This window comes from Gracilinanus agilis, chromosome 3, assembly GCF_016433145.1.
Source record: "Gracilinanus agilis isolate LMUSP501 chromosome 3, AgileGrace, whole genome shotgun sequence".
NCBI classification, from domain to species: Eukaryota; Metazoa; Chordata; class Mammalia; order Didelphimorphia; family Didelphidae; genus Gracilinanus; species Gracilinanus agilis.
Window position 1 is genome coordinate 649,984,901 of NC_058132.1, and position 25,329 is coordinate 650,010,229.

A 25,329-nucleotide genomic window follows, 5' to 3' on the forward strand; every position below is an offset into this window, starting at 1 on the left:
TCCTTTTCATCCAGAATTGCTTTCCATGGCTTCAAGTGAAATGCTTGAGAGAAGTAAGGATTGAGGAAGAGGAGGAGGATTCTTTATAAAAATTAACATCTTCTTTCATTCCTACTTCATCCCTCAGAAGGAAATGAAGCTCAATAGGTTGGCCCTGAGGGAGCCAAAGATTACCTTGGCCATCCCTACCAAGCATAAGAAGTCAGGGGAGAAACTGGGAGCAATGGATGAGTAACTTGCACCCTGAAGAGATCATTGAAGCACAGAACCAAATTTTGGCAGCTCTATGAAAAGAAAGGTACAGATGGAGATGATGTGAAAACAATATTGATGAGAAAGTGTTAGAAATGCCTATTTTGTAATAATACATAGATCTGTCCAGGAGGAGGGGGGGGACAGAAAAGAATGTAAGAAAGGGAAGAAGGGAGGCGGAGAGAGAGGAGGGAAGGAAGAAGGGAAGAGATGAAGGAAGAAAATAAATCTTCTCCAAAGATTGCTGTAGAGATGAGGCAACTCTGGATATACTGAGCAAGATTGGACTGGCTTATCAGGGGACTGAGCAGGGCATTGTATGCCCATAGCAGAGGGTGAGGCATGTTTCTGGAATTTCTATGTGTAGTGATCAGGAGACAATGAAAAGTATGTAGGGCTCAGGAAAGAAAGTCTAGCTAATAGAGTGCTGGAAGGTCCGAATTATAATCCTGCTTCGGACACTAGCTGTGTAACCTTGCAAGTCCCCTCAGCATCAGTATCTTCATCTGTCCAATGAGGATGAGAAGAGCACATACCTTAAAGGATCGTCTTGAGGATCACATGATGTAAAGTATATAAAATGCTTTGAAAACCTTAACATGCAATAGAAATGTCAGCTATGGTAACTGAAGCCAAGAGGAGACCTTCAAAACCCGGGGAGAAGAGATTCCTGCTTCTCTAGTGGCCAAAAGTGCTAGTAGAGGGAAAGAGATAATGGGTCAGAGAAAGAAACTGAATTTGGCCTTGGACAGGGGCTAGTAGCCATAGGATGAAGTAGTAACAATGTTTTCTCAACCATAACATTGACATTGGACTAGACTAATCTCAGCGGGAATCTTCAGCTCTAGACATCTTTGACTCCAAGTCAACCTGGTAACTGTTCTTGGGCCAGTCTTCTTGAAATGCACCATTTTTGTTTGTCAGGTTGCCCAGAGGGCCTCCTCCCTAGATGGTCCTCCTCAAGCAGATGTGCTGGTCCTCACCTATGTGACAGCAGGGAAGCATTCTTCAGTTTGGGAAACAGACTCTTTGCCTCCTAGTGCAGGTCCCCTCTTGGGTCTGATCCATTTGTTTTCTGTTGGGCAATTACCCAAAATAAGGCTTTGGACAGGAGTGAGAGGAGGCTGTGGCACCAATGTTCAGTATTTGACACCATTATAAGTCTTCTTCAGAAAGTATTTCCAAAGCATGGGCCCAGAGAAGACTGAATTCCACAATCCCAGTTGTTCCTTCCAGACCCTCAAAGAGAGAAGGCAGGAGGGAAGAGACTGACCCACACGCACATGTAGAATCAGGGTCTAAAAACAGAAGGTGTGCCCAGTTGGATCTTTGCCTTTGAATCTTGAGAAGGAATCTGATTCCCAAAGCTCATGAGGAATGTCCTTGGAATGCAATCCAAGGACCCCATCTTTCCTTCAGGCCCAAGAATCAATATTGTTACTAGTGTAGATGCTATCCTGTGGTCCCTGGAAATGGTACTGGACTAAAGAATAAAGCCCCCCCAAGGATGCCCTTAAGGCCAGTGCAATTTACTCAGGATCTAGGTGGGCTGAGCTGTCAAACTGTCCCCAAGTCAGAGGATTTATTGAGCAAGATGGCACAAGGTACCTCACCTCCCTCCAAGCTTCCTTAGCATATCACTCCCTTGGGCGTGTAGCTTTCCCTTCCCAAGCAGTTGGCTCCCCTCTCCCTTCGTGGGAACGTGTCCTTCTTGTCCAACCCCAACATATAATGACAAGACAACCACCGGGGAAAAGGATGAAGTCCAAATGCCCAAGATTTGCTCCCTTTGTGGCCTGCTGTTCTCAACAAGGCACGATCTGATTTCTAGGGGGATTCGGATCTCAAGTTCTTAACAGGTGGGCACAATCCAATGCCTGGCTGCCTTCCATTTTCCCCAGCAGTTCTAAGTTAGCCCCAAACCTCCGGGCACTGTACTGCCCTCCAACATGGCAGCACTCTAAAAGGTCCCTGGCTCCCTGGATTTACTGCCTTTCTACAGAACCAACAGTCCCATTGTATGGTGGGGGGGGGGCAAGTGTAAGCCTAACAGTGTCATCAGTGGGTGACCTTTAGAGCAAGGCAGATTCAACTCAATATAAGGGGGAGCTCCCGATGAACTAGACCTATCCAAAAAGCAGCCAGGTGGGGGCAGCTAGGTGGCTCAATGGATTGAGAGCCAAGACCAAAGCCAGGAGGTTTAAATCTGGCCTCAGATACTTCCTAACTCTGTGACCCTGGGCAAGTCACTTAACTTCCATGACCTAGTCCTTACCATTCTTCTGCTTTGGAACTGATACTTAATATAGATTCTAAGATGGAAGGGAGGGATTTTAAAAAGGTGATGGTGGGAGGAAGTTCTGGAAGCCTTATGAAGGGGTGAGTTTTCCATCATGGAGAGTATCCAAACACAAGTTAAATGGCCACTTTAAAAGAATGCTGTAAAAAGATTCCTGCATATGATTGGACCAAATGACCCAAAGGTCTCTGCCCAATCTGAGTTTTTGATTGCTGTGACCAGCTCAGCCCAGCCTGCCCAGACAGCAGGACCCTCCCTGATCTGCTATGGCCTAGTTTTCTCTTTTTTTCTCAGTCTCTTAATAAGCAACAAAGTTCCCATAATATCATCAACTATTGATTGTTTCCACTGTTGATGGGGGCGATATAATCTGGATAATCCAAAAACATCCTGAAAACCCTCTACTTGACTTTGAAATGTGGCTGATGCAATCTAAAAAAATCTAACTTCCTTCCACAGTTGTATTTAGCTCAGCTTAATATTCTGGTTAGTCTTTCGGACACTCAACTCACACAGTTGTTAAGAGGAGAGAGTTGGGGCATTTGAGGAATGGGGGGAGAGCAGAGGATCCTGACACGAACCAAGTACTGAAAATCAACCATGAAGCGAGTTTTCTATTTGCATAGGAAGAACAAGTTATAGCTATAAAAAGTGGACTTTAGAGACTGCAGGATCTCATGTAGGTATAAGACCTCAGCATCCAACCCATTGCTGAAGAAGGAGCCCTCTTAAGCATCTGCAACAGATGAGAGGGAGAATGAGGCATCTAGAATGTCAGACTAGATGACTAATTCAACCCTCTCATTTGACAAATAAGAACATGGAGACCCAGCAAGGAGATGTGATTGGCCCAAGATCACACAGGGATTGAGCGGCAGATCTGGGATTTGAACCCAGGTCTCCTGGCTCCACGTTAGCTGGGGCATGCCAAAGCCTTGTCCTCATGTCCTCTGAGGTGTTGCATGCTCTTTCCCCTTTGGGATAAATCTTTCAAAAAAAGTATCATCCAGTTCACTCATGCAGCAAATGTTTACAAAAGCCTGTTGCATGCAGAGCCCTCTTTGAGGGTCAGGAAGAAGAATGGAAGTCAGTAGGTCTCCATGGCAAGAATTTATTCGTTCAATCACTCATTCAACGACAACCACTTGCCATGTGCCTGTTTTTTACAAAGCACCAGGCTAGGTATTGAGAGAGTTAGAAGAGCAATTAAATATCAGGCTTGCCTTCAAGGAATCTTCAGTCTAATGGACAGAACGTGCAGGGCATGGTTAATGTCCCGATTCTTCATCCAGCCCCATCCCTGACCTCTTAGAATTCTCAATAGCCTTCAGTCTGGGGAGGGGAGGCTCTGCTCTGCTCTTCAGTAGGTTTTTTTGGAAGTCGGTTTTCCCACATTCATTTTGAGCTTGACAACTGGAGGCACCTTCCCCTGGATCTCCCATACCAAGTCCCATTGGAAGGCTGTAGATCATGAATGACATCAACTCAGGAAACAAGAGGAGGCTGGGCTGGCCTCCACTGGAAGTGTGATTTAGGCATCTTTTTATCCTTCCTTCTGAAGCATCCCCCACTCTAATTTCCACCCTACACCATCCTCTCTCCTGGGTCTCACAGCATAGGGCTGGCCATTCATTCAGAAATGAGAAACAAATGCTCTTGAGTGTCCAGGGCCAATCCTTGGCAGCAGAGGTGGACAAAACTCATGTCTGCGGCCCAGAACATCTAGTCACAGGAAACATCCGGTTCACTTTGCTCCCTGGCCCCAAAGATGAAAGCAGACCTATACTAAGAGAATTCCTCCTGTAAGTCACAACCCCCAGAATGCTCTGGGGGTAGAAGAATAGAAGCTCTTTTACATTAAGGATCCTCTCATTTTTGCCCTTTTGTCTCCAGTGTCTAGCACTTGCACACATTATTTTAATACCTGTGTTTATAAATGCTGGTTGAAGGAATGATTCAATCCGGTGTCAATCATTTTAGTGTCTACCATATGCAGGATAAATGCCAGGAGGTTAGGGAGGGAGGACACACCGCAGAAGGTGGTGCTTGAGCAGTCTTGGAGAGAGTAAGAGATTCTCTGAGGCTTAAGTGAAAAGGGAATGCATTCCAGGCATGGCCATCGCCTGGGGAGACGTGTGGACATAGGAGATGTTGTACCATGTGAGGAGCAGTGAAAAGGCCAATTCTGCTAGTCTGTAGAGTATGTATACAGAGAGGAAGGGTCTATAAATGAGCCAGGATGAATGAGGAGCGGCCTTGGGCATGTGAGCTTATGAAGTCCCTCAAGTAACGTCTCTGATGGGATGCTCGTCTAGCTCATCTGAGTTCAATCATTGGTTGATGTTTTGTCAGAAGAGGAGGAGGACGTTGTTGGGATAGGACGACGTGAGGAGGTTCACTCTTTTAGTAAGTCTACAGTCTAGAAACTGAGACAAAGAACATCACCTGGTCCTTGACCTTGTAACTCGAATGTAACTTGAATATCGGAAAGCTGGAATGTGAGGTGGGGAGGACAAGGATGAAGGTGCGGGTAGGACCTGCTGAATGGTCTTGGACAGCTGTAAGATCCGGTTCTAGAAGGAACCTCAGCGGTCACCTCATCTGATTCCCTCCTCGTTTTACAGAGGATACAGCTGAGATCCAAAGAAGGGAAATGATTTGCCCAAGGTCACATGAGAAGAAAGCAGCATGGCCAAGGTAGAATCCAGTTATCAGACTCCAAATCCAACCCTCTCTTCTCTGTACCACACAACCTTCCATGGACCAGGAGTCTCAATTCACCTTTGTTATTGCTGGAAAAGGAACCTTTCAGTTCATCGTGTCGAACTGCCTTCGAAATCCAGGATAAAGAAAGCCAGAGGGGCACTCTGATGGCACTGGTCTGGGTTTCCTCAGTAAAAAAGTAGTAGGTAGCAAGGCAGATAGGCCTTGTGAATTGAGAGCCAGGCCTAGAGACGGGAGGTCCTGGGTTCAAATCTGACTTCAGATACTTCCTAGCTGTGTGACCCTGAGCAAGTCACTTAACCCCCATTGCCTAGCCCTTGCCACTCTTCTGCCTTGGAACCAAAGCACAGTATTAATTCTAAGATGAAAGAGGTAAGTGTTAAAAAAAAATAGTAGTAGGAAGATTGTAGACAAATGACTCCCCACTGCCATGCACAGGTACATTGAGAAACCCAGTAGCACGTAAGTTCCTTGGAGGATTTCCTTTTTCTTGTTTTTGTCCTCATATATCCAACATCTAGTGCAGTGGTTTACACCAAATAGATCAATGTCTATCAAATCCACCAATGAAAAACCAAGGGATGGCCTAATGCTTTGCTCCCACTGAAAGCCCTGAATGACGACTGTCTGCTCCAAAGCCATGCCTCCAAGGAGGACCTCAATAGATTCTACTCAATGGCTTTTGGGAATCTCTCTTCAATGGTATAGAAACCATGAAAGATGAATATTTTGGCCCCTACAGAAAGAGTTGGCCATTGGGAGAAACCATGGCAGATGTGGCCAAGGTATTGCGCAGCCCCCACTGCCTCACCAGTGGCTTTAGTGCAATCCTCTCTTCCCCCCCCCACCCCCCGAAATTGCAGTTAGGTGGTACAGTGGATAGAGCTCAGGTCTTGGAGTCAAGAAGACTTTATCTTCATGAATTCAAATCCAGCCTCAGATGCTTATTCTGTGTGGCTCTGGGCAAAAGGAAGCTTTGCCTCAATTTCCTTCAGTGTTCACTGTGTGACTCCACAGTAGGTCAGCGTAGCTCTCTTCTCTTGGGGAGTGAGGAGCACCTAGAGCCCTACGCCTTTCCCAGGCTTCTCCAAGCCAATAGGGCCTTACATGCCCAAACAGAAGCATTTTGCCTTCTGCCCAGTCCCTGGACAAGTGCTTCTTTCATACTGTAAGCCTGGGGATGGCCATACATGGTCCAGAGCTGCCCTGTTTGTTTCAGTTCAAGGAATCAAGCAAGTTCAATCAATTAACAAGCATTTAAGTGCCTACCATCTTGCAGCCTCTGGGCTAGATCCCTGTCCTTGAGAGACTTTGATTCCTCATAAGAACACTTTAAATATTGGCTAAAAATCATTTTGTTACCCCAGAGTCAAGCAACAGCATTACCAACGACTAATTCAATGCCTCCTCTGTGCCAGACACCAAGCTAGCAGCTGGAGATAGGAGGGCAAAAACAAGACATTCCCTGCCCTCAAGGAGCTTCCATTCGGCTGGAATGAGAGGTGCACCCAAAGGAAGAAGTAGGTGTGGTGAAAAGAGTCCCATGACTTGAGTTCAAGTCCTGTGTGACTTTGAACCAGTTACTTAACTCAGCTGGGCCTCCCTCTTCCTTTGTAAAACAAAGGGTTAGACTTGATGACGTTGAAGGTCCCTGCCAAGACTGAATCAATGATTCTGCAATGACACGCTTTGCCTAAGGACACAGCCATACAGATCTACTGATGAGAGATGGGAAAGAAAGTCCTTCCCCTCCCCGGCTCTCAGGCTCCTCATCTGTCAGAGGGGAGCCAGGACTCGGGTCCTTCTCTGGGCCTCCCTTCCCTCAGGGTCCCTCCTGGACTTGTCCTTCCCTCATCCCTCACTGCCTTTACCCAGCATATGTCTTCGATGAGGTTATTCTTTCTCATCTTAAGGATGGGAGCCCCTACTTCTGTCCCCTGGCCATTCTGGCCATTCTGGCCATTCTGGCCATTGAGTATCTTTAACCCCCTCTTTGAAGGAAAAGCCCCAGGAAAGGGTCAAGCCTGAGAGTCTGAGGGAGGGAGAGAATCTCTGCAGAACTCATGCAGGCCAAGCTCCCCCTGATGGTCCAAGGCCCTGCCTACATGGAAGAAGTAACAAGGAGGGGACAAGAACTATGTCTCTGCTCTCCATCAATGACCACATTGTTGTAGCTAACAATCTGCCGTTCTCAACCCCCGGGGCCCCAGAGAAAGGTAGTGCTGGCCTCAGTGCGGGGAAGGAAGGGTCAGAGGAGCACAGCTGTGGAAGGACAAAGAGCCATCCCTCCCCTCCCTCCTTCTCCCCATCTGCCTGCACACACAGTAGTACTATGCTTGCCTTCCTAGACTCCTAAATGGAGGGTGACTCGGGGTGTAGGTCATGTATCTTGGATTTAGAACTGGAAGGCCCCAAAGGGAGAGATCAGCCTCCCTGCTCCTTTCCAGGAGTTAACCATCAAGCATCCCTGCCCTCAGGTCATGGGTCTATGCAGCATATATAGCTCTCTTCTTCCTCCAAACATTTTCTTGACTTATAGTTGTTTTGCAGTCATGTCTGTCTCTTTGTAACCCCATTTGGGGTTTTCTTGGCAGATGCTGGAGTGGTTTGCCTTTTCCTTCTTCAGCTCATTTTACAGATGAGGAAACTGAGGCAAACAGACTTGCCCAGGATCACACAGCTCATAAGTGTCTAAGGTTGGATTTGGACTCAAGAAGATAAATCTTCCTGACTCCAGGGCTAGAGCTCTAGCCAATGGCTGCCTGGCTGTCATCTTCCTGACTAGAAGGGAGAAAATCAAGGAGGTTAAGTTGCTCCTTTTTTTTTTTTATCTCCTGTAGGCTCAATAAGATTACTCAGGTCCCAAAGGGAAAAAGTAGTGATGAAGGAGCAGTAGAACTTGGGACCTTGCTTGTTTCAAACATGGCTTACTCCATTTCCATGGAGCCCTGTGGTTAAGAAATCATTGTATTCTCTGGTGAGAACATAGCCATCAAGAGATAGTGTTTCCTGGAAGACAGAGGGCTGGCCTCCGCCACACTTGACCCTGGGAGCAGCCAGTCTTCCCTTTGCCTCTCATGGGCTCTGTGATTCTGGGGAGGCCATTGAGTTCTCAGGACCACGGGGAGCTCCTTGCGACTGAAGTTAGGAAGCAGAGGATGCTGAGCAGACAACAGTGGTGGCTTCCTCAGTTGGGGAGGACTTCCCTATTCCAAGAAAATGACAGGACTTGTTGAAAACAAAAGGTAGGGACGGTAGGTGCCCATCTCAGCTCCAGATGGATGATAACCTGAAGAAGGGGTGGCCTTCCCTCCAGAGCTTCGCTGTGGCATTTTGCTCAATTCTGGGTACCCCAGTTTAGAAAGGATATTGACAAGCTGGAAGTACCTGGAAGGCAGCCAGGTCAGCTAAGGGGCTAGAGAGCCTGCCATCTAAGCACAGGCAATTTTGAGCCTAGCGAAGAGAAGGCTGATGAGGATGCGTGATAGCTACCCTCAAGAATCTTGAAGGGCCAACTGGGAGAAAGATCAGACTTGATCTCTGGACTCAAGAGAATCAAACCAGGAGAAACAAGAAGAGAAGGTGCAGAGAGGTCGGGCTTGATGTCGGGCAAAGGGCTCCCAACAATGAGAGCTGTCCCAAAGGGTTCATTCCTGTGCTTGCAACAGTATGTTAGGACACTGCAGTACGGTTGAGAGAGGCTGAACTTCAAATAAAACCCATGTTCAGATCCCACCTCTGACAATTGAGAGATGTGATGATGCTGGACAAGTCATTTCATCAATATGTACGTTGAGCCTTTAAATAATGTCCTAGGATATATCAAGTCATGGACCAATTCAAGATCTACTAGGAAGTATAAGGTTTGGACAAGGGGAGAGGTGGAGAGGGAATTTTTCCACTGCAAGTCCTTCCTTTCTAGTTTTCTCATATATAGCATCATAGAGATGCAGCCTCTCTGGAAAGTGACTAAGGTTCTCTTCTCTCTCCTTCTTTTCCCCTAATTGCAATCTAGTCTTGAAAAGCTCTATTAGTCATTTGTACCTTAGTGTGAATTGAAGTCCATATGTAACCTCTCCAGAGTCCTTTGGCTGCTAGTAACTAAAGAGCAGTCATGTAGAGGAGGGATTGGCCTTATTCTGCTTGGCCCCAGAGGCAGAACTAGGAACATGGGGTGGAAATTGCAGAGAGGCAAACTTAGAGCTCAATGTCAGGGAAAACTTCCTCCCTGTGAGAGTCGAGTGTCTCAAAATGGCTATTGGATTCTGAGGGTCTTTTAGCTGGATGTTATAGAGGAGACCCTTTGTCTGGCAGGGTATTGGATTTCATAACTTCTGAGGTGCCTTCCCTCCTGGGAAGTTCTGTTGATACTTTTTCAGTGGGACTTCTGAAATATTATAGCTTTGGAGTCAGAGGACTCAGGTTCAAATCCAACCACTGACTCTTCCCACCTGGGTGACTCTCTTTGGGTCTCAAGTCTTTTCATCTATAAAACAAGGAGTTTGAAGTAGATGGCCTTTGATGACTCTTCCAGCTCTTGAGCTAAGATCTGGTGATGTCCCTTAACTTTTGACCTCAGTTTCCCTATCTGGAAAATGAAGGACCTTTGAGGTCCCTCCAGATTGAGAGCTATGATATTTGTCTATGAATGGATCCCTTTTTTCTCTCATCAGCTCATCCTTCCAGAGTTATAGAGCTCTTCACATCAGGCTTCCCCAGTGGGTATCTACATTAAAAAACCGATCTATAGCACTGAGGAGTAGGGGAATATCTGATGTTGTCTAAGCTGTGATACCAGAGTTGGGGGTTGAGGCAGACAAGTGGGGGGCTTAGGCTTGAGTGTGCAGTCCCCCAGGTGGGGCAGGGCAAACATCTTTTGCATTATGCTTTCGTTTGCAGAGATGAAGTTTCCTCTCATCCCAGTGAGTGTAAGGCATTTACGCACTTTGTAGAGAGGGTTTTCCTAGAGTGGGGATGGGTTTGTACCGATTCATTCATGCCCAGCTTCTATTAAAGGCCTGCTGTGACTCCCAGGTCCAAGGCTGGGCACTGAAAAAAGGAAGACAAAAATGAAAACAGTTCTTCCCTGAATTCTGTTGAGGAGGTCGGGCAGAGGGCAACGTGTAGATGTACAAAATACATACGAAGCAAATACACAAGAATAGTGGAGACAGGAGTTGGGAAGACCCTCAAAAGAGGAACAGTCTTGGGGAGCAAGTGATGAGGTAACTGAGTTCTGAAAGTAGCTGGGGTTTCCAAAAGGCAGCAATGAGAGGAGGATTAGAGCTTTCCAGGTATGGGGAAAAGATGGGCAAATGTATGGGGCAAGGGGAGAATGTTGTAGACAGATGAAGAGCAAGTAAGCCAGGTGGCCTAGATCCATATTTACAGAGCTAAAAGGAACCTTAAAGGCCAAAGAATCCAACATCCTCATTTTACAGATAAGAGAGCTGAGACACACAGAGATTAAGTGACTTGCCCAGGTTCACACAGCTAGGAAATGTCTGAGTCAGGATTCAAACTCAGGCCTTCTAGCTCTTACACTCTAATAAATGTAGAAGCCAGCTTGAGATGCCGGCCTCTTCAAAATCCATGTCTGCATCTAAGCAGACTTGGAGAGAAGCAGAAATTTGAATGTGTTCTTTTCTTTCTTCTCCATCCTTTCGAGAACTGGGGTTCCTTTATTCCACAAGCATCTGGTATTCCAGCTAGGAAACTTAGAACTTTAGCAGACCCCAAGCCTTAGACTGGAGCTGGGGGTAGCAGAATGCCAAGAAAGATGCAGCCACCATCAGCCTAGACATAGAGAAAGGCACCCAAGACCTCGGGTTGTCACCCCTCCGCTGCCTCTCAATTTGCTGGAAGACCTCAGTCCCTCCAGCCCCTCCCTTCCCCCAGACTCCGTTCATCCCCAACCAGAAGGCCCAGGCTGAAAGATCCACTTGGAAATTCCTTTTCTCTCTCAGACTTTGTACAGGTCTCTGTGCTCCTTCCTTCAGGAGGTAGGCGGCTCTGAGCTGTGACCTCACCACTTCCTTCCTTCCTTCTCTTCTTCCCTCCTTCCTTCTTTCCTTCCCCTCTTCTTTCCCTCCTTCCTTCTTTCCTTCCTCCCTTCTTTCCTTCCTTTCCTTTCCTTCCTTCTTTCCTTCCTATTTTCCCTCCTTCTCTCCTTCCTCCTCTCCCTCTCTCCATCCTTCTCTTCTTTCCTCCTTCCTTCTTTCCTTCCCACCTTCTTTCCCTGTTTCCCTTCTTTCCTTCCCTCTTTCCCTCCCTCCCTTCCTTCCTTTCCTTGCTTCCCTCCTCCCTTCCTTCCCTTCCTTTCTGCCTTCCTTCCTTCCTTCTACTTCTCAGAATTTACTTTCTTCTTTGCTTCCCTCTCTTTGCCTTCCTTCCTGCATCTCTCCTCTGCAGCACCCCAGAACTTCTCCCCTTTTCCTTCCCTTTCCCCTCTGGACTTCATCGACAGCAAGCCATCTCCTCACAACCTTTTATTGACTAGCTCTCCAGTCCTCTATGGCCAGATGTCCTTTTTCTAGCTTCCATGATGACAATTCCTTCCCTTTTCCCTACCCAGGGGAGATGAAAGACTGAAAGGTACTGCCTGTGGGGAGGGGAGGGTCACTAATTCACTGCCAAGTTCAAGTTCATACCACTGATCCGACTTCCTGGGACCTGACTAGCCTGTCTTTCCCACCTTAAGCAAGCACGGCTCAGTCCCTCCCTCACTCCCTCTCTGCCTTCTCATGCCCATCCTCATCCTCATCCTCCTCCTCCTCCTCCTCCACCACCACCTACTCCTCCGGCTGGCCTTGGCTGTCTTGCTTCCATTTTGCTTTGCAGCGCTGTTGTGGTGTGAGCGGTGAGCTGTGGTGATGCCAACTGCCCATCAGCCTGCCATGTGCCTGGCAAACCCCAGGAAGCAGTGGGACACAGTGACCTCTCTCCTCTGCCTCTCCCTCAGGGCCTTCGTGTACCTCAGCAATCTGCTCTACCCTGTGCCCCTGGTCCACCGCGTGGCCATCGTCAGTGAGAAGGGGGAAGTGAAGGGCTTCCTGCGTGTGGCTGTCCAGGCCATCTCAGGTAGGTGCCTGCCAGGTCACCCTCTGGCCTTGCTCCAGCCCCAGGAAGCTCCACCCTCATCAGGAATGCAGGGGGAGCTCTGGTCTTACCAGAGGCCACTTTGGGGAAAGAGGATTTCCTCATGTAGGCAACAGGACTTAGTGGGAACATCCCTGGATTTGTAGGAGTCAAGAGTGTCTGGCAGAGGCTTTTGGGGTCCAGTTCCTCACAGGGCACTGGAGCTAGGACCTTGGAGAGGGCTGTAACCCATAATGTTACTGTATCTGTGGAAAACCCAGGTCCTAATACATGGTCTGGACTCCACCCCCCGCCCCCCACTTTATTTATTCTCTTTCATTCATTCTTCTTTCATTGATTCTCCCATCCATTCAACAAGCATTTATCATTGAATCACCCATACATTCATCCATTTATTCAACAATTTATCATTGATTCAGCCATTCATTTGAGAAACTTTTATCATTCATTCATTCATTCATTCATTCAACAAGCATTTATCAAGTGTCTATGAGGTACCACATCCTGTTCTGGGCTTTTTCTGAGAGGAAAGAGGCTCTGAATTCTGGCTCGGACCCTTGCTGCCCGTGTGACCTCAGAAAAGTGTCTCCCCTTCTGTGGACCTCAGTTTTTCAAACTAACTAGATGGTCTCTAAGGTCCCTTCAAGCTCTAAAACTCACAATTCTAACTTTCCAAGATGGTAACCGCTCCCACCGATGTCAGCCCCTCTTCCCCCTGCCATTAGCAATACACACAAGTCTTCCTGGGCTCCATCAATCAAGCAATCGACAAGAATTTATTAAATGCCTACTATGTGTCTGCTGAATCCAAAGGCCCAAATCAATCAGCAAATACTCATAGCACCCACTACATACAAGGCACAGTGCTAGAGGATGGCACAAAGAATGAAACAAATCCTATCTGCAAGGAGCTTGCATTTTAATGGGGGAGACAAGCATACAAATAAATCATCACCCATAGCTCTAAAGGATCCTTTCCACTACCCTGAAAGGTAGCTGCTATCATTCTTCCCCCTTTTACAAATGAGGAAACTGAGGTAAATAGAGGTTAAGTGACTTGTCCAGGGTCATATCTCTGGGAAGTGTCTGATGTTAAATATCAACTCACAGCCTCCTGACTCCAGATCCAGCACTCTATGTACTTGGTTTCACCAAGAGTCCTCAGAGTCTCTCAATCCAGGGTATTTGGAGAGGGAGGATCAGGAAAGACTTCCTACAAGACACAGTACTTGAGAGGCATCTTAGAGACAGAGAGGTTTCCAATAAGCTTGTGCGAGAGAAGAAATGCAAAGTGTGTCTGGTGAGGGACTGTGGCAGGACTTTAGGGTCTACTTGAAACTTCCCAAGGATGGGACAATTTACAAGATGCTTCTTCCCCATCTGACCTCACTAGAAGCTCAGCTCTTTCTTTATTGAAAACCCTTCATGGAGGGGGTAGCTGGGTGGCTCAGTAGATTGAGAACCAAGGCTGGAGATGGGAGGGAGCTCCTGGATTCAGATTTGGCCTCAGACCCCTTGCTAGCTGTGTGACCCTGGGCAAGTCACTTAATCCCATTGTCCAGCCCTTACTGCTCTTCTGTCTTGAAACCAACATACAATATTGATTCTATGATGGAAGGTAAAGGTTAAAAAAAAAAAACCCTGCATGGAAGGTGGGACAAGGGCATGCTGTGTAGACATCCTCGACATTCCAGGATGGGTTAAAATTTGGCCAGCGAGCAGCATGGTTATAATGAGAACAAAGCAGCCTGGGAGGAAAACCATCCCCCTCCAAACCCCACCGACTTAATGGGCTTCAATTAAAATTTGTCGGCCCCTATTATCAAATGATCACTTTGTAATTTCTAATGGTTTTTTCAAGCTTGTGAGTCAGCAGGTTCCAAAGACCAGAGATATGCTCTGCATTTTAATAGATGAATTACATAAGATTAACTACCATAATTAGCTCATAAATAGATATAAAGCCCTCTAACATGGTCTAGATGATTAAGGAGGGATCCAGCTGTCTGGGAAAAACACACCCTGATAAGAGAACAGAAGGAAGGCAAAAATAGGACTTGGCATTACCCTCAGGCACAGCCAGAATTCCAGACTCTTCTCTCCAATGGGCCCTCCTTGGAAAATAGGATTTTTGTGATTTAAATAAAAAGGTAGGGGGTGCCTTCAGTGAGTTTGGCCCTGGAGAATAGCTAAAATAAGCCCACAATTTTGAAGGGGCTGAGCTTCTGAGAAAGAGCCCACCCAAGTCTGTGGTGCACAGGACACACTTGGGAAATGTTTATTGAAAGAATGAATGAAATGAGGGAGGGAAGGCAGAATCCCATGGCACGTCTGTGCTTCCACTGATATAAAAAGTTGTGCTCAGTTTTCTCTATGAAAGTATCCCATTTCCCTGGTGATCCTGGGCTCCCAAAGCCTGTGGCCAGCCTTGGCACACAGAGCTGTATCTAGCAAGTTAAGACCCCCAAGAAAAAGGGGGAGCGATGCTGAATTTAGTAAAGGCACCCAAGAGAAGCAGTTCAAAATGCACACAGGAATCAGAATTTATGATGTGAGAATAATACCCAGCAGAAAAGATTAAACTAAGATTTCCTCAGTGAGGGCCTTCCTCTACCAATGGAGAGAGCAAATCCTAAGGAATTAGCTAAGGCTCCGAGATCTGTCCATGGTCCCTTAGCTAATATGCCAGAGGATGGATTTGAACAGCATTCCCACTCCTAGCCCACTGCTATCTCCACTATGCTGTGATGAATCTAAAAGTCTGAGACAAAAGCCAGAGTGGGAAGTAGTAACGGAAGTGCTTCTTGTTCAAGGAGTGCATGTGGTCACTTGTGGCGTCCTCTAACTTCCTGTGCCCTGGACAAAGCCCTGGTTACAACCACCTTCATGGTGACGTGGATCAGACTGAGTCAGAACCTCTAACTTCTCTCTGAGATGCTTATTAACAAGTGTGGTTTCAGAATGATGGAAGTTTGAGCCTCAGAGGGTGAGCTTTAGGGGGATTTGGGGAGATACTATCTGTTTTTAGTATCATTCCCACCTAAAAGATGAGAAAACTGAGGCTTGGGAAGAAAAGGCTTGCCCATGGACACACAAGTATTAAAGGTTGGAGGCAAGATTTGAACCCAGGTCTTCCAGACTCCATATCCAGTAACCTAGCTGCTGTGGCACTTGGTCAGTCAATACCAGGTATTGTGCTGCATGATAGGGATGCAAAGAAAGTTAAGAATAGTTCCTGTCTGCAAGAAGAATGCACTATAATGGGAGAAGGGGGAGGAAATGTGGAAATAAATAGATCCATGCAAAATACATTCAGGGGAGGTGGAAGATAGCCTTATAGGGGATGGCTTTAGCAGCTGGTCAGACTCTTCATTAGCTGGGACAAATCACTAAACCTCCCTGGGCCTCAGTTTCCTCATCCATCAAATGAGGGGGTTGGACTATATTCTTTCTAGTTCTAAATCTGGACTCCTATGAACAGAAAACAGCTTGGAGGGCCATTGCAGGCTGACCTTTGTCTTCATTGGTACACAAAACTCACACTGATTCCAGGTCATCCCTCCCTGGGAGCTGCCACCAGCTTTTCTAGTTATCAGCCTTTCAGGCTCTCTGCTGTGACTGCTTCCCACCTCCAGTCTTCTCCCCCTGCTCTGCATTCCCTGTGATCTTTGTTCCAAGGGACCCCCACATTCCCCAGAAGAGTCCCCGATTTCCCTTTCAGTTCAGTCTTCTATTATGGGCTCACTGTGCAGAATCTCCAGGCAACATTCCCTATATTCCTGAATCTCATTGCTTTTAAAAGTCCAAATCCTGGGGGCAGCTGGGTTGGCTCAGTGGATGGAGAGTCAGGCCTAGACATGGGAGGTCCTAGGTTCAAATCCGGCCTCAGATACTTCCCAGCTGTGTGACCCTGGGCAAGTCACTTGACCCCCATTGCCCACCCTTGCCACTCTTCCACCTAGGAACCAATACACAGAAGTTAAGGGTTTAAAAATGTAAAAAAAAAAAAAAGTCCAAATCCTGGGGCCAGCCCAGCTATTTGTTTATGGAACAGAGAGCCCTTATTGACCGCTAGTGAAAGTTTGTTTGTATTTCACAAGCTTGTTTGAGTTTCAGAGTCTGCCCTGCCCCAGAGTTAGCCCAGGCAGCACTTGCATTTGGAAACACCTCTGATAACACACAAAGCTGTTCCTTAAAATAACGGTTCACCTTTGGGAGCAGAATTATAAATAGAAGGATGCTTTAGGAAATCACACGTTGGTTTTCCCTGCTGGACATTAGCTGACATTGGGGCATAGGCTTCACCTTGACCTGCTCTTGGGGCCAACTATGAGCTAGAATTGGTCTTGGAGTTGGATGGAAACTCAGAGCTCATTCAGTCCAGCTCTTCCCCATCCTGGGAATTCCCTGCTTTAGTCCCCCTCTGATGGGGTCCTCCAGTCTGTTTGAACTTCTCCAGAACCCGGGAGAAGGCAGATCCAAACAGTCAAAAATCATTCCCAGTTCTGAGCCCAACGGGCCATTCTCTAACTGCTACCCATTGGTCTTTGTTCTGTCTTCTGGCACAGAATAAGGCTCCTCCAACTAAAGATGAGTATAGCACTGCTCTCATCACAGTCAAATCGGAGTTGGATGAACAGAAAAATAGAGATTCAGGGACCCAGACTCAAATCCTGATTCTGTAACCTCAAGCAAGTCAACTTCCCCTTCTAGACCTCAGTTTACTCCTCTCTGAAATGACCTCTGAGGTCTCTTTCTAGGTCTGGTGGGAGATACACCCAGTTGTCCATGTGATGACAAGAAGGCTCATTGGATCTGGAATCATTCTAAACAATGTTTGATCATTTAATATAACAATGATAATTTGATTTAATTAATATAACAAAAATAATTAAATTTGATAATTTAATATAACAATAAAACAATCGGAATCGGTCAGTGCTTAGATGTTTAAGTCCTATTGTCATCAGCCCTTAGTAGGCATCAATTATTCACTCTTACAGACATTATGCACTTTCTGCAACCAAGGCAGAGTGCCCAGTAGGTGGAGGGGAGAGGGGTACGTATCTACTGCTCCCTTCAAAGAGCCCACACTATCGTGGGGAGTTGGTCAGGTTCTGGCTACCCAGGGACAGAAGCTCCTGATAAGAGACAAAGGGTTGGTTGGAAAGGAAGTCAAATAACACTTATTGCTAAACTCAGCAAAGCAAGAATGTGGACACGGCGTAAAGAAAACATTGGATGCCACAAAAGTATTTTGTGTGTAATTGTGAGGGGAATAGCAGTAGAGTGTGGTCACTAGTGTCAGGACACTAGACCTCGGACACTGCTGAGTGGGTGATCCTTGGCAGATGATTGGCTGCTCTGAACTGAAGGGACTTTGTATGATAGAATTCGATCCCTGTGCCTCACAGGGTTGCAGTGGGCTTGAATGAGAATGTAGGGAAAGAAAGCCCCTTTCAAGGCTAGAAATGCCATCATCTCCTTATTCCTCAGTTCCCTCCTTGGGCAAATGAGGAGGATATTTGCACTACATACATCTACATACATCTGGGGGCTCAGATGAGATCATGGCTGTAAAGCCCCTTTTACAATCAAATGCTGTAAAAGGATCAGTTACCACACACAGGAGAGATACTTGTTAGCCCTCCTTACAGAGGAGGAGAAAACTGAGGCTGGTCCAGAGGCGGTTACTCAAATGGAGACCCTCTGAATCTAAGTCCACTGCTCTGCGCACAGCTCCCTAGGACAGAGAAATGTTGGAAGAATTAAAGTGAATGTTGCTGTTGCCTCCTAGAGTCCACCCTGCCTCTCAATCCCGATTAACTCTAGTGTTGGGATTAAATACAACAAAATGTGCCCTAAACCTGTGCCACTGGCCTGGGTTTGCTCAATAAGAGAGGGAAGGGGCAACAGCAAACATGGGATGAGAAAGCAAACAGGACAAGGCTTTCAGCTTTTCTTCTTTCCCAGTAGAGAAATGGCCTCTTCCCTAAGGCACGAAGGCTTTCTTAAAAATAACTTCCTTGGGGCAAGTAGGTGTCTCAGTGAATAGAGAGCCAGGCCTGGAGATGGGAGATCCTGGGTTCAAATCTGACCTCAGACACTCCCTAACTGTGTGACCCTGGACAATTTAACTCCCATTGCCTACCCCTTACCACTCTTTTGCCTTGGAACCAATACTTGGCATCGATTCTAAGATGGAAGGCAAGGGTTGAAATAAAAAAATAACTTCCTAAAGGTAAAGAGGCTTAGAGAAAAGGGGGATAAATGAGCCAATGGGCCCAGGCTTCCTAGTGGACTGTTCTCACATTGCACATTGTGGCTGGAAGTACATACGTGTCTGTCATGTCTCTGAAGCCTCTCTGCCCAAGCCAGGAGAGTGAGAGGACCAGGCGAGACCTCTGACAATCACAGCGGAGCAGATCCAGAAGTCTAGCATTCTTTGGGAGCCTCCTTCCAAGACAATCAGCCCTTTAACCACAGTCTCATGGACTGGCTTAGGGCAGATCTCCTAAAATGGGATTAGGGGCAGCTCGATGGCACAGTGGATAGGTAGAACACCAGGTCTGGAGTCAGGAAGATTCATCTTCCTGAGTTCAAATCTGACTTCAGACAATTACTGTGTGACGCTGGGCAAGCCACAAGCCTTCCATCTACCCAGTGCAGTCATCTTGCCTCCTCCCATACTGTGCTTACAGCTATGACTGATCTCATTCTCCCCACTGTTACCTGAAAAGGGGTTCCGCTTTGGGGAGGTAGCTGGGACATCTGCTCTCTGCAGATGGACAGAGGTTGGTCCATGGAGAATAGTCTTTCTCCTTCTGCCCTTCACTAATGCCCTCAGAGTTGTTTCCCATCCTGTGGCCAGCACACCTGGACTCTCGTGGAACCTCCTTTGGTGACGTTAACCTGATCATGACCAAGCACTGTGTTTCTGCTTTCAGCGGATGAAGAAGCCCCAGATTATGGCTCTGGTGTCCGGCAGTCAGGAACAGCCAAGATCTCCTTTGATGATCAGCATTTTGAAAAGGTGGGTGCTACGTGGAGCTTTGCCTGACATGAATGTCTCAGAGCATCGCTGCCTCTCCTCTCCAGCTGCCCCTCCTGGCACTCTCTAAACACAGCCTCCCCTCTCCAGAGCCCAGTCTTCTTCCCATGAACCCACGAATTCCCCCCCATCCCTTCCTCATGATCCAGCGCTCTGTCCACGCAATCCCAGGGGATCTCTGGGCTCCATCTCGCTTCCCACCATCTGCAGGGAGCCTTGACCAGTCTCTCCCACATCCATATTCCTACAGTTCACGGAACCTGGGCCACCCAGCCTTGGGCTAAAGAGGCTCTTATCATTCACTCTCCTTTGTATGTCTATCTTACTCCATTTGGAACTGAGACGCTGAACTCCTGGAGGAGCTTGTTTCATGGTAGAAAGGGTGCTGGGCTTGGAGTCAGAGGAGGCTTCCGGTCAAATTTCATTGCCAGCCCTTCTGGTATATGACCATGGGGGAGTCACTGAGCCTCAGTTTCCTTACCTGTAAAATGGGAGTCATAAGACCTATAGTACCTATCTCAAAGAGATATTATGAGGACCTCCCAAAATATACGTATCATATATATATATATATACATATTATATGCACATATATATATATTTCTTTTGTACTTTGAAATGCTAAAAGCATTATGTAATATCAGTTATTAATAGTAATATTTTAAATATGTTATAATGTGTAGCAAATGCTAGTTATTAAGTGCTGGTGTTTATAATATAACAATGCTGTCATTTTCTATTATAATAACATTGTAATACTATGATCATCTGTAAGTGCCAGCTGTTTATGGTGATTATCTTGTAGCCCCTTCCCATCCCTTCTAATAGTGTCCGGACCAGGGGTGATCACTTAGTAGGACCACTCACCCTGTACTGATTGGCTCAATCTTGCTTGCCCTCTTTGCCTATATTGTGGGGTTGGTGTTAGTCCCCCAAACCATGGCATGAAGGTTGGATTTGGAGCTGAGGGCTCTGGGTTCCAATTCCAGCTCTGTTGCTTAATTACTGCATGACTTTGGGTCAGTCCCTTCCCTTTCTTGGTCTCAGTTTTTCTCTTTGCAATGGGCCATTGGTCCCTTCTGCCTGGTCTTACATTGTCACTTTGGAAACTCCAAAGATCTCTTGAAATAAAAGGGATTCATATTGACCTCAGAAGAACTTGTAAGAACCGAAAGGCACTTTTCTGGGAGAATCCTAAAATGTTAATGCTTAAGGTGATCCTAGAGAATGTGAGTGGGATTTGAACTCAGGACTTCCTGACTCCAGGCCCAGAGTTCTATTCACCGGGGCTTCACCTCTTCCATTGCCATTGCTGCCATTATCGCCCTCCAGACTTGAAGCCTCCCCCATGTTGGTCTCTTGCAGTTCCAATCTGAGTCGTGTCCAGTGGTGGGGATGTCCCGTTCTGGCACCTCCCAGGAAGAGCTACGCATCGTCGAAGGGCAGGGCCAGGTGGCTGAAATAGGACCCTCTGCTGATGAAGTGAACAACAACACCTGTGCAGGTGAAGGGAGGGTTCTGTGGGTCGTGGGGATGCGTCTGGTCCTCTGGGAAGTTACAGATGCCAAGATGTGGGGGCTGGAGCAGAATGGAGGACCCCGAGCACCCCAAGTGGGGAATTCTACAAGAGTGTTATTAGTCATGGTCAAGAACATGTATTGAGTGACCAGGCACTATGCTGGGTGCTGGGGGCACTAAGGAAAGTTAAAAGCAATTCCTGGGGGCTGGAAGCTGGGTGGCTCAGTGGGCTAAGAGCCAGACCTAGAGACCAGAGATCCCTCATTCCAATCTGGCCTCAGACACTTCCCAGCTGTGTGGCCCTGGATGAGTCATTTAACCCTCATTACCTACCACTTGCAGCTCTTTTGCTTTGGAATCAATGCATGGTATATAGTATAACACAGGAGAAGTATAACACAGTATTTTAAGGGTTAAAAAATACAATTCTTGCTCTCAAAGAGCTTCCAGTCTAACAGGGAAGCCAATTTAACTCCTAGAAATTAGGACATGTCAGCAGGACATACGGACACACATGGAAGGGATTCTGAGAAAGAAGGAAGAAATCCCCTCCTTCTCTGAAATGTCATTGAGGAGACTGTGGAATCCAAAAAATATTTATTCAGCACCTACTGTATGCTGGGCACTGTGCCAGGCACTGGCCTTACAAAGGCACTTCCTTCAAAGAGCTTACAATTGGGGGGAAAAGCACATGCGCCTGGAGGAGGGGATGCAAACACATGCAAAGTGATTTGGGGGGAGCACCAGCTACTGGGGAAATCAGGGAAGTCCTCCTCCTATCGGCAGTGGCCCTTGAGCTGAGACCTGAAGGCAGGTGGGCCTCCAAGAGGCAGAGGGAGGAAAAAGGGCATTCCGTGCCTGGGGAGCCAGCTTGGGCCAAGTCACAGGGGCAGGAGATGATGGAGGGTCATATTTGTTCAAGGAAATTGTGTGCCCTCATCCTATGTGGCTTTTCACAACACAGTCACTCCTGAAGACCTCCTACTGGACAGCCCTGAGAAAAGTGTCATGGACGGCCCATTGGAATCTTCCCTGGACCATTTGAAGCTGGGCAGCATCTTCACGTTCCGGGTGACAGTGCTCCAGGCATCCAGCATCTCTGCAGAGTATGCCGACATCTTCTGCCAGTTCAAGTGAGTCCTCCTTTTCTGCTCCTCCCATTCATTCCCTCTTGCCCCTGCTCTTTGGGAGTCCCTTGGCATTGGAGATGGGCACTGAAGTTGGAATCAGGAAGTCCTGGGTCCGGTTTCCAACGCAAACATTTTAGTGTGTGATTTGCCATTTCTGTGTCTCCATTTCTTCATTCGTCAGATGAAAGAGTGGTACCTGCTGGCCTCCAAGGGTCATTTCTAACGCTAAGTCTATGTTTCTATGATTCTTTTCATGACTGCGTATCACTCTTTCTTAGTTTCTTTGCTGTCGCTGTCAATATTTTCTTCCTATCAGTCACTGAGCCAAACTTGAGCCTTGTGCCTAGGAGAATTCGGCTTAGAATGTTGCCTCTTCAATCCCCATTTCCCATCTCCATGCCTTTGCATTGGCCTTCTCACATTCCTGGAATGGCTCCTTCCTAATCTCCACCTCCCAGCGTCCTTCTCTTCCTTTGAGATGGAGCTCTCAAGCTCTATAATTAAGTGTCTCAGAATTCCTCCCCCCCCTCCCACAGCTACCTTGGACTTACCTTAACTAGCTTAATTAGTATGTGTGCGTGCACGTATATACATATGCGTATGTATTTATTGACTTTATATTTATGCTCCGTGGACTCATGTTAGTGCTTCTTGTCCTTCCCCATTAGAATGTCAGCTCCTTGTAAGAAGAGATTATTTTATTCTTTGTCCTTGTATCCCCAGCATCTGGCACAGTGCCTGGCGCATAGTAGTTGCTTAATAAAAACGTGTTGGTTGATTGATTCACAGGCAGAAAAAGCCTAAGTTTCCCCCATGATGTTCCACCATCTGGAGAGAAAAATAAAAGTAATTCAGCTCTTGTCCATTCAGACCTAGACTGTCCAAACCTGTTCAGCAAATGATCTCTTACCATTTCTATTTAGTTGGATCCATTTTTAGTTTAAGCCAATAGACACCAAGCCAATGGAATGTGTTTTTTTTTTAAATAAATGAAGGAAGGGGGCAGTGAGGTGGCTTAGTGGGTTGAAAAGCCCACTAGGGATGGGACAGGATCCTGGGTTCAAATTTGGCCTTAGAAACTTCCTAGTTGAGCAGCCCTGGGCCATTCACTTTAACCCTTATTGCCTAGCTCTTACCACTCTTCTGCTTTGGAACCAAATACAGTATTGATTCTAAGAAGGAAGACACGGGTGAAAGAAATAAGTGGAGGAAGAATGGCATGCTAAAGGAGGGGGAAACTAACCAGCAGACACTGGAACTGGGCTGAATGGCATTTCAGTTCTGGTTCACACGCTTCCTGGCAGTGTGTCTGACCGTGGGGTAAAGTCACTTCACCTTTCCGTAGGAAGTGGTTCCGATGATTCCTGGAGGAGGCTCGCTCCGTAATCTGGTCATGAAGAAAACACACTGAAACCTCAAATCGTTTTCTCTTTGGTTGCAGCTTTATCCACCGTCACGACGAGGCCTTTTCCACAGAGCCGCTGAAGAATACAGGACGGGGGCCGCCTCTTGGGTTCTACCATGTCCAGAATGTAGGTCATCGCCACTCTGTTGTTCATGACTGATTCTTGTCTGGGCACACGAGGGTGGGAACTTACAGCGGCTGCCCAACCTTCAGCCTTCCATGCCATACCGATCCATCTTCTCTCCGGCTCCGGCTCCACAAAGGAGGGAGCCGTTGTGTCTCCTTGTGTCCTACGTACTGTAGCTAATCATAGTTAAGAGCAATAATTGCCATTTATGTGGTTTGCAAACATTCTCTCATTTTATCCTTACAATGATCTTGGGAGGGAGGCGATGTTATCCCTCTCTTACAGAAGGGGAAACCGAGGCAGAAAAAGATGAAGTGCCTTGCCTGGATTCACACAGCTAGTATCCGAGGCAAGATTCAAACTTGGGTCTTCTTGACCCCAAGTTAAGAGCTCTACCCACTGCATCACCGAGCTCCCTCTACTGCACCCTGCATGTGATGGTACCAGTGTGCCTTCCAAGGCCCTGAGCATCTCTAATTAGACGCAATTATTTATGGTCTTCCTAGGGAGAATAGCATCATTTTTTTCATTATTGATCTCTTGTTTATGTGAGATCATAGAGGTCAGGATTAGAGAATGGGATTGTGGGGATGGCATTAGTTTCCCAACTGGAGGATCCAACCCTGCCCTTATGGACTCAGTGCCCTCTGTCTTTAATAATGCTGTGGCCTTTCTCCTCCTTCCACCATCATGCCAGATTGCAGTTGAAGTGACCAAGTCCTTTGTTGAATATATCAAGAGTCAGCCGATTGTGTTTGAAGTCTTTGGGCATTACCAGCAGCATCCTTTCCCCCCTCTGTGCAAGGATGTTCTCAGGTAAGCTTGTCTGGGGTTTATCAACCCAAATGCCAAAGAGCCTTGAGTCTACATCATATGAGGACCAGTTAAAAGAACTGAGACTATTTAGCCTGGAGGAGAGAAGATTCATAAGGGATGAGAGAACTGTCTTCAGGTACTTCAAAGACTGTTTTGGGGAGGAGAGACCCGACTTTTCAGCTTGGCCCCAAAGGGCAGAACTAAGAATAATAGGTGGAGACTGCAAAGGAGTCCATTTGAATTTGATGTCAGGAAAAATATCGTAACAAAAAGAGCTGCCCAAAGGGACTAGGGGATAGGGAGCTCTTCTTATTCTTCAAGTAGTCTTCAAATAAAGGTCTGATTATTCCTTGATGAGAATATCATGGAGGAGATTCATTTTCAGGATTGAACTGGATTCATTGATTTCTGAAGTCCCTTCTGACTCAGAAATCATTTGGATCCATAGTAGGTATTTGCAGAATGGGATTGTTTGCATATCGAGGATCAGATATTTAAGGAGGCAGATCAGAAGTCAGGATCTCAATTTTCCCATTTAAATCAATTCAGGAAAAATGTATTAGATGCTAGCCAGAGTAAGATTTTAGCTGCAAAAAAAAAAAAAGCCAAGAGATACAATCCCATGCCTGGCATATGTAAATGAAGTGATTTATATAGAATAAGCTACAGTCCTGTGAAGTTCTTTAAATCTTCAGCAGTTGTTCTTGCTCTGCTCTTACATCAGACCAGATGTAAACTTTTCTTGAACAATGTCTTTGCCTACAAATATCCTCCCATCTGTGTTCCACCGAGTGTTGCTCAGGCTGGCATTTCACAGATTGTCCCTTGGCAATCAGATCAGCTCCACCCCATCTTCCCCTTTTGAAAATTAAATCTCCTTTTTAAGGAAGAGGTTGAGAAAGATGAGAG

General features: G+C 46.7%; 1 protein-coding gene across 1 annotated transcript in view; it reads left to right on the forward strand.

The window, feature by feature from the left end:
- The window catches only part of KIF1A (kinesin family member 1A), a 164,583-nt gene that overhangs the window by 87,917 nt on the left and 51,337 nt on the right, over window positions 1-25,329 (forward strand). Inside the window, exons 23-28 of the mRNA XM_044669519.1 lie at window positions 12,237-12,355; window positions 19,321-19,406; window positions 20,790-20,928; window positions 21,907-22,075; window positions 23,514-23,604; window positions 24,302-24,420. Coding sequence (XP_044525454.1) covers window positions 12,237-12,355; window positions 19,321-19,406; window positions 20,790-20,928; window positions 21,907-22,075; window positions 23,514-23,604; window positions 24,302-24,420 — 723 coding nt within the window. The remainder of the gene's footprint in view (window positions 1-12,236; window positions 12,356-19,320; window positions 19,407-20,789; window positions 20,929-21,906; window positions 22,076-23,513; window positions 23,605-24,301; window positions 24,421-25,329) is intronic.